General features: G+C 42.8%; 1 protein-coding gene across 1 annotated transcript; it reads right to left on the reverse strand.

Moving 5' to 3' along the window:
* Positions 1-6,751: 6,751 nt before the first annotated feature.
* On the reverse strand, positions 6,752-13,189 carry LOC115171476 (17-beta-hydroxysteroid dehydrogenase 14). Its single transcript, XM_029728312.1, has 9 exons — positions 12,751-13,189; positions 12,611-12,649; positions 11,803-11,900; positions 9,228-9,294; positions 7,988-8,079; positions 7,723-7,827; positions 7,551-7,618; positions 7,286-7,382; positions 6,752-7,104 (listed from the first exon to the last, which is right to left on the reverse strand). The coding sequence occupies exons 1-9, from the start codon at positions 12,839-12,841 to the stop codon at positions 6,961-6,963; spliced, it is 801 nt and encodes a 266-aa protein (XP_029584172.1). The 5' UTR covers positions 12,842-13,189; the 3' UTR covers positions 6,752-6,960.
* Between the last annotated feature and the right edge of the window lie 2,215 nt (positions 13,190-15,404).

Here is a 15,404-nt window from a genome sequence, read left to right on the forward strand (position 1 = left end):
TTTAGCCCAAACAACTACCTCTTCCCCTACTGCATTTATTTATTTATTTTGCTCCTTTGCACCCCATTATTTCTATTTCTACTTTGCAATTTCTTCCACTGCAAATCTACTATTCCAGTGTTTTACTTGCTATATTGTATTTACTTCGCCACCATGGCCTTTTTTGCCTTTACCTCTCTTATCTCACCTCATTTGCTCACTTTGTATATAGACTTATTTTTCTACTATATTATTGACTGTATGTTTGTTTTACTCCATGTGTAACTCTGTGTTGTTGTATGTGTCAAACTGCTTTGCTTTATCTTGGCCAGGTCGCAATTGTAAATGATAACTTGTTCTCAACTTGCCTACCTGGTTAAATAAAGGTGAAATAAAATAAATAAAAATCAATGTGGGCGTCTGTGTTTTGTGGAGCCTGAATCACCTGTTGGTCTAGTTTCATTTCATGGTGAATTAGGCCTACTCTGGGGATTTCTCCTGGGGATTTCTCCTGGGGATTTCTTGTACCCTGTAGCAAAACAAATGACAAGTCCATGTCACTGAGATTTGTGCTCTGGAGTTTGGAGCATGGTGAAGAACATTAAAATCATTCAAAATACTTCACCAGAAAGCATGACTTAGCCACAGAGGATCATTAGCTTATTTTAAAAAAATGGTGGTGGATTGTTTCAAATCACAAGCATATAGGCCTATATGCCTAGTTGGGAAGCATCTCAATTTGGGCAGCGCATGTAGCAATAGGCCTAGCTAATTATTGAGATGCAGCTGTCAGTGAAAAGCAATGCATCTAAAATATGTGTGAAGATAATGTGTCTTGACTATCAGTTGAAATGTTGAGACAAGAAGAAGGGGAGGGGTATGTGGTGATATTGGTGCATCTCTCTCCAGAATGCGCTCAGCTCTCCAGAATGTGATGAGCTGTCTCCCGCCAATTCTTGCGCATTCCTTGTTAGTATTAATTGTTTGACTGTTGAGTGTTGTTTTTTATAAATTCACCATTACATATGTCACCAGTAGTACATTTACCGTTAATCTGCATCATTTGGTTACATTCAATTCGGTTAATGCATGGATAAAAGGACAATTCCACCCAAAAACTATATTTTGGTATTTGTTTAATTAGTCCATTGATCACATAATCCCAAAATGTTTTGCTTGTCAGCTCTCAAGTTTTCAAGATATGTAATTTTCAAAATACAGTAATCATCCCCATATGAGGCATTTTACAGCAAAATGCTGTAAAGGGAGGGCGGCCACCGTCACCGACGATGCCTCTGCAACGCTCCCCCCTTCCCGCATACTAGTCCCTATGGAGGTGGCTCTGGAGCGGGACGGCCATGCTGTAAAGGGAGGGCGGCCACCGTCACCGACGATGCCTCTGCAACGCTCCCCCCTTCCCGCATACTAGTCCCTATGGAGGTGGCTCTGGAGCGGGACGGCCATGCTGTAAAGGGAGGGCGGCCACCGTCACCGACGATACCTCTGCAACGCTCCCCCCTTCCCGCATACTAGTCCCTATGGAGGTGGCTCTGGAGCGGGATGGCCATGCTGGGAAGGGAGGGTGGCCACCGTCACTGACGATGCCTCTGCAACGCTCCCCCCTTCCCACATACTAGTCCCTATGGAGGTGGCTCTGGAGCAGGACGTATCCCTCGCTCCGCCACTTGCTCACCCCTCTTCTTTGCAGACTCTGGGGCGAGGTCCCTCTTTGTCGACCTCGGACTTGGGATCCTCGCTATGGGCGATTCTGGCTGCGTCGGACTGGAGGGCGACTCTGGCTGCGTCGGACTGGAGGGCGACTCTGGCTGCGTCGGACTGTGGGACACTTCTCTCTCGGGCATAGGTGCCGGACACTTGGGCTGAGGCACTGTCGTCGGGCACTCTGGGTTAGGCGCTGTCGCTGGGCACTCTGGGTTAGGCGCTGTCGCTGTGCCACCTGGGCGAGGCGCGTGCACTGAAGGCCTGGTATGTGGGGCTGGCGTAGGGGACGCCGGACTAGGCCCACGTACCTCAGGGCTAGTGCTAGGGGCAAGAGTAGGTCGAGCTGGACTAGGCTGCCGCTCGGGAAGCCTGGTGTGCGGTGCTGGCTTCGGAGGAGCCAGACTGGATACACACCTGTAGGCTTGTGCGGGGAGCAGGGATAGGTCGAGCTGGACTAGGCTGCCGCTCGGGAAGCCTGGTGTGCGGTGCTGGCTTCGGAGGAGCCAGACTGGATACACACCTGTAGGCTTGTGCGGGGAGCAGGGATAGGTCGAGCTGGACTAGGCTGCCGCTCGGGAAGCCTGGTGCGCGGTGCTGGCTTCGGAGGAGCGAGACTGGAGACACGCACCTGTGGGCTTCTACGAGGAGCAGGAGTAGGATACACCGGGCCTTGGGTAAGTACTGGAAGTCTCGAGCTCACCTCCTGCACAACCGGTCCTGGCTGGATGGCAGTAGTAGCCCTGTACGTTCGGGGTGCTAGTACAGGGCGGACTGGGCTATGCAGGGGCCTGACTTCGGAGGCGTACCGGTGGCCAGACGTATTGGGCTGGCATCCTCCTTCCAGGCTGGATGCCCACTCTAGCATGGCCTTTGCTTGGGGCTGAGATCACACACACCGGACTGTGCATGCGCATGGGTGAGATCTTGCGTACCTCTTCGTACTTCGGCGCTCTCCACTCCATGTGCTCCCCATAATAAGCATGAGGTGTTGGCTTCAGGGGCATCCTTCTTAAGCCAGGATTCAGACACAGCTAGGACATCATGGTTGGCGAAGTGTGCTAAAGCAGTGAATAAAACAAACTTAGGGAGGAGGCTTCTGATGTTAACATGCATGAAACCAAGGCTTTTACTGTTACAGAAGTCAACAAATGATAGCGGCTGGGGGGAATAGGAGTCGAACTGGGGGCTACATGGCCTGGGTTAACCTCTACATCACCAGAAGAGAGTAGGATAAGGGTACGGCTAAAGGATATAAGAACTGGTCGTCTAGTGCGTTGGGGACAGAGAATAAAAGGAGTGGATTTCTGGGCGTGGTAGAATAGATTCAGGGCATAATGTACAGACAATGGTATGGTAGGATGTGAGTACAGTGGAGGTAAACCTAGGCATTGAGTGACGATGAGAGAGGTTTCGTCTCTGGAGGCACCAGGGTGGGACAAAAGAGAAATCTAAGGCATGCTGAGCGGGACTGAGGGCTCTACAGTGAAATAAAACAATAAGAACTAGCCAAGACAGCAGTAGACAAGGCATATTGACATTAGAGAGAGGCATAAAGCAATCACAGGTGTTGATCAGGAGAGCTAAGACAACAAAGGGTAAATGGCAATGAATGGGCAGAGCGGGTCAGTTAGGTACATACAGGACCTGAGATCGAGGCTGGGGCCGACAGGTAAACAAAATGAGGTACCGTGTTATTGAAACAGTCCAGGGGTTATCCATCAGCTGTGTAGCTGAGTGATCATAGGGTCAAAAGAGCAGCAATAGGTGAGTCACGGTGCCGTTTGGTAGTCACTACTACGCTAGGCAAGCAGGGGACACAGCGTTCAGAAACGCTAGCGGGCCGGGGCTAGTAGATGGTTCTTCGGCGACATTGTAACAGAATAGCCTGTTGAGACCACATCGGGTGATCACGTCTGCAGTCCAGTCGTGATGGATTGGCGGCGCTCTGTGTCGACAATAAAGGGTCCAGGCCAATTGGCAAAGAAGGTATTGTAGCCCTAGAATTAGCTGGTATATGGGCCTAGCTTGAGGCTAGCTGAAGGCTAGCTGGTGCTTTCTTCGGGACAGAGGCGTTAGCTAACAGTAGCCACTTGTTTGCAGCTAGCTAGCTGCGATGGTCCGGTGTAATGATCCAGAGCGGCAGGAATCCGGTGATGTGGTAGAGAGAAGCAGTCCGATATGCTCTGGGTTGATATCGTGCTGTGCAGACTGGCAGGTATTGTCCGAGCTAAGGCTGGCTGGTGACCGAGAAAAAGGTGAAGACCGCTAGCCGTGGCTAACAAAGACTAGTAGCTAGTTAGCTGGCGAGCTCCTGATGGAAGTTCTAGTTATAAGGAATAAAAATAGAAGAGCCGTACCACAATGGGTGAGGTGGGTTGCAGGAAAGTATATTTAGTTCGTAGATAGAAAGTGAGATTAAGATATATACGAAAAAGACCGGCTATTTACACTGGATAAGACACGGGATAAGACAAAGACAAACACACACGTCCTACTGCTACGCCATCTTGGGTCAGACACTTTGGGACTATGTCATCAATGGACTAATGTGTCTGGTTGCCTATTTTGGGATGTCTGGTTTTTCTGATTGTCTTAACTCACCACAACTAATACGCTGAGTTTCTCAGCAATTTTTTCTTCAGCAAGTCAATGAATTATATATATATATTTGTTTTACACCCAGTGTGAATGATAATAGTTCCTCACAGTATTTGAAAAATCTTTCCAACACTCTCCCCCTAGATAATCACCAGGCCTTGGTGTGAAAGAGCAAAATGTCATGCTCTGAGCATCCCATATACCCAGTGGAAACGCCATAAAATACCTGAAGACCTTTCCCTTTGCCAAAAACAACTGTGTCTGTCAGGAGCTCCAGAAACTGTGACAGCTTTGGGCCAGACCTTCATTGGGCCAGACCCAATTTATTGATTTGATGCAATGTTGGCTTTACTGGTGATAGCTCAAATCAAGACAGATAGAACGGGAGGCAGACAGGTGGTGGGAAGATAGATGAAATTGAAAGAACCTGCATTTTCATCAGGACATTTTCAGTTTTTATTTGTCAGCTTTAGGTATTTTTCTTAGTTGACAGTGTAAACTATAGTCCTACTGCTACATTGGCCTATAGGCTATCTCATAGTTCCATGTGTTCATTTATTTAGCCGCCAATGGCTCATGGTGAATCAGTGTGTTCAAATGGCAGAGGCTGCTGCTCTCCCATTAGTGGAATTTGAACTTTTGGGGTTTTTACTATTTTAATCCCGATTTGTATTATCAGCCACGTAACAATGATTTTGAGAAACAAAAACGTTACTATTGAAATGAAACTGTTCCACGAAAATGTGCATATGATAATCATAACTGGTATGAAGATCGGTAGAAATGGTAGGATAAATGGTAAGCTTCTCCAAACTTGAATTTCACAAACTTGAAACTCACGCGCCGCCTAAGAATAGACGGTTGTGAATAGCGCGCACATTGTTTGTAGCCTACTGCATAATTACAAGGTGTGTGTGTGTATGTGTGTGTTAAACCCTCCTGTTGTGTTCGTTTAGTGTTAATTCATTCTGTGTTCCCGGTACAAAATGACCGCCCCATTATAGCTGATCATAAATCCATAATAATCCATATATTATCACCTAATGTTGTCTTAGATCTTTTTATTAACTTAAGTTCTTGTGAACATTACACGTTTTGAACTTCTATTTGCTATTTATGGCCTGTAGGCCTCATTTACCTGAGCTCATACATCTCGCTTTAGAGTAAAAAAAAGCATAATGTATGGACTATTTTGACTATAACAAATACTCAGATGAAACATATTGTGCTATTTATCACAGACTACTTTGTGTCAAAGTTTAACAAGGACTCTCTCCTTCTCAATAGTGTCATGATCAAATATATGACCAAGAGCCTCACATACAGTATATCGTTTGGTCATTGTGCTGCCACAGACTGAATTGTGAGCAAGGCCTCAAAAAAGCTTTATATACCAGAGCTGCGAGAAAAGTTCTATATATTATTGAAACAATGTTGCGATTGTTTGTGAGAATGCCAACAGGTGTGGTTCCCGTGGAGGAAAGATTATATTGGGGAAAGGTTCCTGTGGGGGTTGCCATGGAAGCCAAGAAGGGGAGTGAGGTGTGTGTGTATGTGTGTTCATACACACATGCATGTGCAAGTTTAGAATTGTATACACTAATTGTAGTTTCACCCATTCATTTCTAATGACCGGTCATTTTTTACCGGAAACACCACAGGTGTAGAACGGTTAAATAAAACACCCAAAATGTAATGAAAATCATCGAAATGTATTTTGTGTGTTCGGGTGCCCTGTGTGGACAAAGTCATGGAACCTTATTACAATCAGATTAAATGAACTACATTTTTCAGAGAAAACTTGTATATCGGTCCAATTCGACCGGAACACAGGAGGGTTAAGAGAAATAGAACTAGAGGGCCGTTGTAACTAAGATTGTGCAAATTAACACGGAGTACAAATGGACAGCTATGCGATCCATCGCGGAGAAAATTGCTCACCACGATCCAGCACCAGCGGGTGGAAAGCGTCTCTTGCTGGACCGCGCCCAGAACTGTGTTGCTTGCTAGACTAGTTGACTAGTACGGCTACGTGTTTGACATGGGCAGCAGCAGGCCTACGAGCCAAGTGCGAGAGAACGCAATTTTATTTTGTTCCCATTCCCTTTACGCCAAGTTTAGAATTGTAAACTAATAGAAAATATATGTCAAAAACTATTGCGAAAACTTCTCCAGATCACTTGATATCCACCACAAGGGGGAAAGAATAGAATATGAAGAGTGGAGAGGGTCAGACCCGAATTAATTTAAACAGTCTATCGTACAGTAGAGCGTGTCCAACTCCAAACCAACCACACTGAATAGAGCATATCATGAGCGCACAGTTTACAAAACAGAGCTGAGAGCTCTCGATGCAAAATAGGGCCCATATATACATATCCCATGTTTTTTTCTCTCTCCTCTACCCCTACCCCAATCCCATTATCATTTATATCAACAATGCAACGAAAAAATAGTTTAATCGTTTTTATTGCAACACAAATTATTGAAGCTTTACCATCTCACCACCAGGGGGTGCTGTACCATCCCCAGCACCTCTACATCCTGTGGCTATGGATAAAACAGGGTGATTGGTTGAATAATCTCAAGCAGGACAGCAATAGAACATAACAGGTCCTGTTATTGGTCAGGTAGGCACAAGGCCCGGAGTGACAGGCCTGCTCATGGGACCTGGCTCTTGTAGCCGTAGTTGAGTTCTGCCCCTCCACTAAGCAGCAGGTCTATCCCAGTGCAGAACGTAGCATCAGCAGCCAGGTACAGAGCAGCCAACCCACTCTCAGCTTCTGTCCCCATTCGACCAAGCAGCTGTTGGAGATTAGGAAGAATGTTAAAGATAAGGCATCAGGTTTATCAAGACGAGAGATGCAAGTGAAATTAGGAAGTCTCTACCAACCCTCCCTTTTCAATTCATTCTGAAATATGTCATTGTAACAGATCTATATTTCATCGTATATCTTGTATTGGCTCCTGTCCAGTGAGCACTTGCCTGAGCGTTCTCTCCCTCTTTAATGGTAGCTAAGGTATCTGCAGTCTGTCCAGCCAGCTCCTCCCACAGAGGTGTCATCACATTACCAGGGGAGATGCTACAAGATAATACACATTTAGACTGCAGCAAACAGAGCTAGAGATAAGAGAAAAAGTGGGAAAATACAAAAGTATTTTTAAAACAGGACAGACAAAGGGGCAAGAGAAAAAAAGAAGTAGAAAATCCTAAAAGTTTGTAAAAGCAGACAGATGCCTGTTCCACTCACCAGTTGATTCTCACTTGGTACCGACTCTCATCCACAGCCATGGCTTTTGTCATGGCAATGATCGCCCCCTTGTGGAGGAAAAGAGACATCACCCCTGTTAGGCCTACTTCTCCAAGCCTCAAACACTGGGATAAAGTACTGATGCATACTGTTATCTAGACTTTTAGTTCACCTTAGTGGCTACATATGGTGCTGCATTTTTCTGACCAATGGAGCCCACCAGACTGGACAAGTTAATGATGTTCCCCTGGCGCTGTCGCAGGTGGGGCAGGGCATACTGAGGAGGGGAGAGAGGTGGGGAGATCCCGTGATGAAGCAAAACATATTATAAGCTATATAATAACCCATTATTAAGGCTCATACATGCTTATAACAAGTAATAAAGCATTGTACCTGAAGGCTTTCAGTAAAGTAAATATAATGAGTGAATTATTTACTTTGGAGGCCAGGAAGTAACTGATGAGGTTAAGATTCAAAAGATCTCTGAACTCATCTGCAGTAGTGTCATCTGTGGGTTTATGAGGTGGGTCTGAAAGGGGACGAAAGTGAGGGAACTCAATGAATACAGCATAAACACTAACCAAAGAGGGGGAAAAAACATGCATTTCATATCCACAAAAAAAGTGTTAAGTGGTACAAAAACGTATGCAGATCTTAACAAACGATGAAAACCAGTATAGCATTAAAAACACATCCGCATTGCGACTTGCACCATTGTCAGGGTGTGAGGATCAGGATGTGATTGGTTTGATGGTGCAAGCTGCAAAGCTTTGAGACAATTGAGACATGGATTGTGTATGTGTGCCATTCAGAGGGTGAATGGGCAAGACAAAATATTTAACTGCCTTTAAACAGAGTGTGGTAGTAGGTGCCAGGCACACCGGTTTGTGTCAAGAACTGCAACGCTGCTGGATTTTTCACCATAAATAGTTTCCTGTGTTTATCAAGTATGGTCAACCACCCAAATGACATCCAGCCAACTTTGGGAAGCATTAGAGTCAACATGGGCTAGCATCCCTGTGGAACGCTTTTGACACCTTGTAGAGTCCAGGCTGTTCTGGGGGCAAAAGGAGGGGTGCATCTCAATATTAGGAAGGTGTTCTTAATGTTTTGTACACTCAGTGTATGTGTTTTTAATGCTTGAATATACCTGTTTAAATAATGACTTGCCAGGGCCTCCCGAGTGGCGCAGCGGTCTAAGGCACTGCATCACAATATTAGCTGTGTTACTACAGACCCTGGTTATATACCGGGCTGTGTCGCAGCCGGTCGCGTCCGGGAGACCTATGAGGCGACGCACAATTGGCCCAGCATCATCCGAGTTAGGGGAGGGTTTCGCGACTCCTGTGGCGGGCCGGGTGCATGCACGCTGACAGTTGTTCGGTGTTTCCTCCGACACATTGGTGCGGCTGGCGTCCGAGTTAAGCGTGCATTGTGTCAAGAAGCAGAACGGCTTAGCGGGGTTGTGTTTCCGGACAATGGGACAAGACTATAACTACCAAATTGGATATGACGAAATTGGGGAGAAAAAGGTGGTAAAAAAAGTATATATATAATAATAAAAAGAAGTGCCTGGATGTGGATTGGTTACCAACTATCAGCTGATTTGTGGATATATCATGTCCTTTCTTTCCTTAACAACATCAATTCTCATACAAAATGATAACAGATACTCACGCCACCCAGCATTGTTGACCAGACAGTCTATTTGACCATAATGCTCCACTGTCACTGAAATCAACCTCTGCAGAGAGAATATCATACATTGAGTTGACTGCTCTCTGTCATTGACCACCACACTGTGTAAGACGTTTATAACTGCCATCTCCAGGTATCTGGACCTATGATCCCATTACCTATGTACCTACCTAACTTGCTACATAGAGCCTAAGCTGAAAAAACAGCTAGACACACCACTAAAATAACATAGAAACATACACACATCCCTCAGTCAAACACACAAAACAGGTTATAGCAATGTCACTATTGTTCACAAGCACCAGGGTCTGGACACTGATTGATGATTGGAGGTGTAGAAAAAAAAGAAGTCGCTCTGGATAAGAACATCTGCTAAATGACCTAAATGTAAATGTAAAACATGATGGAAAGCTTCCGTCTTGCAGTGCTAGTCTGATCACTAATACATTTTAACTGTCTGATGAGGCTTCATCTATCTGTCCACTCCAATATATATATACAGTTGAAGTCGAAGTTTACATACACTTAGGTTGGAGTCATTAAAACTCGTTTTTCAACCACTCCACAAATTTCTTGTTAACAAACTATAGTTTGGGCAAGTCGGTTAGGACAACTACTTTGTGCATGACACAATCTGTCTGTAAACAATTGTTTACAGACAGATTATTTCACTTATAATTCACTGTATCACAATTCCAGCGGGTCAGAAGTTTACATACACCAAGTTGACTGTGCCTTTAAACAGCTTGGAAAATTCCAGAAAATTATGTCATGGCTTTTGAAGCTTCTGATAGGCTAATTGACATCATTTGAGTCAATTGGAGGTGTACCTGTGGCTGTATTTCAAGGCCTACCTTCAAACTCAGTGCCTCTTTGCTTGACATCATGGGAAAATCAAAAGAAATCAGCAAAGACCTCAGAAAAAACATTGTAGACCTCCACAAGTCTGGTTCATCCTTGGGAGCAATTTCCAAACTTCTGAAGGTACAATGTTCATCTGTACACAAGTATAAACACCATGGGACCACGCAGCCGTCATGCCGCTCAGAAAGGAGACGCGTTCTGTCTCCTAGAGATGAATGCACTTTGGTGTGAAAAGTGCAAATCAATCCCAGAACAGCAAAGGCCCTTGTGAAGATGCTGGAGGAAACAGGTACAAAAGTATTTATATCCACAGTAAAACGAGTCCTATATCGACATAACCTAAAAGGCCACTCAGCAAGAAAGAAGCCACTGCTCAAAAACCACCATAAAAAAGCCAGACTACAGTTTGCAACTGCACATTGGGACAAAGATCGTACTTTTTGGAGAAATGTCCTCTGGTCTGATGAAACAAAAATAGAACTGTTTGGCCATAATGACCATCGTTATGTTTGGAAGAAAAAGGGGGAGGCTTGCTAGCCGAAGAACACCATCCCAACCGTGAAGCACGGAGCATCATATTGTGGGTGTGCTTTGCTGTAGGAGGGACTTGTGCACTTCACAAAATAGATGGCACCACGAGGGAGGAGAATTATCTGGATATATTGAAGCAACATCTCAAGACATCAGTCAGGAAGTTAAAGCTTGGTCGCAAATGGGTCTTTCAAATGGACAATGACCCCATGCATATTTCCAAAGTTGTGGAAAAATGGCTTAAGGACAACAAAATCAAGGTATTGGAGTGGCCATCACAAAGCCGTGACCTCAATCCTATAGAACATTTGTGGGCAGAACTGAAAAAGCGTGTGCGAGTAAGGAGACCTACAAACCTGACTCAGTTACACCAGCTCTGTTAGTTGGAATGGGCCAAAATTCACCCAACTTATTGTGCGAAGCTTGTGGAAGGCTACCCGAAACATTTGACCCAAGTTAATCAATTTAAAGGCAATGCTACCAAATACTAAATGAGTGTATGTGAACTTCTGACCCACTGGGAATGTGATGAAAGAAATAAAAGCTGAAATAAATAATTCTCTATAATATTATTCTGACATTTCACATTCTTAAAACAAAGTGGTGATCGTAACTGACCTAAGACATGGAATTTTGACTAGGATTTTACTAGGATTAAATGTATTTGGCTAAGGTTTATGTAAACCTCTGACTTCAACTGTATATATATATATTTTTTACTAATTAATAAATGTATGTCAGCACAGACCTCAATGCCTGAGTGAACTCTCAGTCTGGGAGGCAAACACAAAAAAACAGGGGAAGAAAACAGGAAACCAGGGCACAGGAAACACAGAGAGCTTCAAATAATGACCGACTGGGCCTTTAATAGTGATTTCTAAGGAGTTTATAAGCAGACCTTCAAATGAAGAACAAGGAGCTTGCTAGAGCTGTGAGTAAACTCAGTGGAGAAGAGTCCTTTCACAGGCAGGGAAAATCCAACAAAGACTGAAGATAGGTGGAGTGTAGATTACAATACAAAACGTTATAGTAAGCATTCTGATAAACCACAGGTCATGTGATCCATTGAGGAATGAGGATATAAACTCTGTTGAAAAGTTGTGCATATGAGTGATCATTTCACTGCCCTGTAAGATAAGTCATTGCCCCGAAGCCCTACCTTGATGTCCTCCTCTTTGGAGATGTCACAAGGTACAAATTTGCATGACCCTGGCCCTGCCCTGTTCAGCTCGGCCTCTAGAGCCTGTCCTGCTGCCACTGTAAAAAAAATAAAAAAAATAACAAATATATAAAAATAAATAATAATAAGAATACTGTCAACTTATGAACATGCAATGTAAAGATTATTTTTTTAATGATTCATAAAGTCTTCAACAATGGATTACTGATGAATGAAGATTCTGAGACTCTTGTAACTGATGGCTTCTACCGTTGTGGCTAGATGGATAGGATAACTAATGCAGCAGGTTAGGAGAATTAATGCAGCAGGTTAGGAGAATTAATGCAGCAGGTTAGGAGAATTAATGTAGCAGGTTAGGAGAATTAATGTAGCAGGTTTGGAGAACTAATGCAGCAGGTTTGGATATTTAACGTAGCAGGTTAGGAGAATTAAAGTAGCAGGTTAGGAGAATTAAAGTAGCAGGTTAGGAGAATTAATGTAGCAGGTTAGGAGAATTAATGTAGCAGGTTTGGAGAACTAATGCAGCAGGTTTGGATATTTAACGTAGCAGGTTAGGAGAATTAAAGTAGCAGGTTAGGAGAATTAAAGTAGCAGGTTAGGAGAAAAGGGTTAAGGTTAGGCTTAGCTACAATCCTACAGTTGTCACCGACGCAACTCTAACATGCAACTTTTGGCACGTAGCTGTACTCCATCTAGCCACAACCGTAGAAGCCACCAGTTCCACCACACCTGCAATGGTATACTTTAATCTGAGCAAACAAATCGAATAAAACGTGCAGACACTCACCCCCTCTTGCACAGAAGACAACTTTGGCTCCATTCTCCACTGGAAAAAAAACAACAGAATAGCACATTATTGTTTCCCCAGTACCCCACTCTGCTCAAATCTCAACAAACTAACTTCAAATCAGCAACTTTGATTATTACCGAATACTTTGACAATCCCTCTACCAATCCCTTTGGACCCGCCGGTCACAATGACAACTTTGTCTCCGTAACGCAATGTACTGCCTGACATGTTCACTGGAGCCAACCTGTCACGGGTGATGATTTCACTGATGATACGTTCACAAAGAATCGCCACTACCTGGTTGACTGTGTTGGTCGAATGCCGCAAACAAAGTTACTTGCCCTCTTTCCAAGCTACACTTTTTATTCTATTTCTTTACATGCAGCAAAATATATAATTGCATCCCTCCCGTTGTCTTTTTGTCTTTTACATTTGTACGTTAACTTTCTCTTCCCTCTTCCAAGTTCCTCAAAAATCATGGGGTTTGTTGTCGTCTGTGAAGACAGGTGAGCGGCTTTGTGGGACTTGTCGTTTAAGCTCCATGCAAATTCTAACGCACATCCTGGTGCTACAACCTGCTGTGTCAACATGCATACCGGTATCTCAATCTATCTATGAGGCATATTCTGAAATGGAAAAAATAAGCCATTACAGTCGTCAATTAACCAAGAAGCCAATGGGATGGTTTTTGCAAATGTTTAATGCATAATAAAAAAAAATACTTTAAATGCTTTAATGCTCACTTTCCTGTAAAATCCACCTCATATCAGTGTTATATCTGTTATACATTTTACATGTTTTTTCCCCCCTTCCAACTGGTACACGTCTCTAAATAGTTAACTCAACCATCAATTCTTATTTTACATTTACATTTGAGTCATTTAGCTGACGCTCTTATCCATAGCGATTTACCGGAGCAATCAGGGTTAAGTGCCTTGCTCAAGGGCACATCGACATATTTCTTTACCTAGTTGGTTTGGGATTCAAACCAGCAAACTTTCGGTTACTGGCCCAACGTTCTTAACTGCTAGGCTACGTGCCACCTCATGTAACCTTTTTCTAGCCCAGAAATAATGCTGTTGACATCTTACAGTTGTCACTATATGTCACTTACATTTTTCTAGACACCACACCTGTGAGTCATTACCTGTCTGACACGTCTGCTCCATACCCTATACTATACCATACACTATACTATATCATACCCTATACTATACCATACCCTATACTATACCATACCCTATACTATACCATACACTATACTATATCATACCCTATACTATACCATACCCTATACTATACCATACCCTATACTATACCATACCCTATACTATACCATACCCTTACTATACCATACCCTATACTATGCCATACACTATACTATACCATACCCTATACTAAACCATACCCTTACTATACCATACCCTATACTATACCATACCCTATACTATACCATACACTATACTATACCATACCCTATACTATACCATACACTATACTATACCATACCATACCCTATACTATACAATACCCTATACTATACCATACCCTATACTATACCATACACTATACTATACCATACCCTATACTATACTATACCATACACTATACTATACCATACCCTATACTATACCATACCCTATACTATACCATACCCTATACTATACCATACACTATACTATACCATACCCTATACTATACTATACCATACACTATACTATACCATACCCTATACTATACCATACACTATACTATACCATACACTATACTATACCATACCCTATACTATACCATACACTATACTATACCATACCATACCCTATACTATACCATACCCTATACTATACCATACACTATACTATACCATACCCTATACTATACTATACCATACACTATACTATACCATACCCTATACTATACTATACCATACACTATACTATACCATACCCTATACTAAACCATACCCTATACTATACCATACCCTATACTATACCATACCCTTACTATACCATACCCTATACTATACCATAACCTATACTATACCATACCCTATACTATACCATACACTATACTATACCATACCCTATACTATACACTATACTACACCATACCCTATACTATACCATACCCTATACTATACCATAGACTATACTATACCATACCCTATACTATACCATACACTATACTATACCATACCCTATACTATACCATACCCTATACTATACCATACCATACCCTATACTATACCATACACTATACTATACTATACCCTATACTATACCATACACTATACTACACCATACACTATACTATACCATACCCTATACTATACCATACCCTATACTATACCATACCCTATACTATACCATACACTATACTATACCATACACTATACTATACCATACCCTATACTTTAACATACACTATACTATACCATACCCTATACTATACCATACCCTATACTATACCCTATACTATACCATACACTATACTACACCATACACTATACTATACCATACCCTATACTATACCATACACTATACTATACCATACCCTATACTATACCATACCCTATACTATACCATACACTATACTATACCATACACTATACTATACCATACACTATACTATACCATACCATACCCTATACTATACCATACCCTATACTATACCATACACTATACTATACCATACACTATACTATACCATACCCTATACTATACCATACCCTATACTATACCATACCCTATACTATACCATACCATACCCTATACTATACCATACACTATAC

Source organism: Salmo trutta, chromosome 32 (genome assembly GCF_901001165.1).
Source record: "Salmo trutta chromosome 32, fSalTru1.1, whole genome shotgun sequence".
In the NCBI taxonomy this organism is placed as follows: domain Eukaryota; kingdom Metazoa; phylum Chordata; class Actinopteri; order Salmoniformes; family Salmonidae; genus Salmo; species Salmo trutta.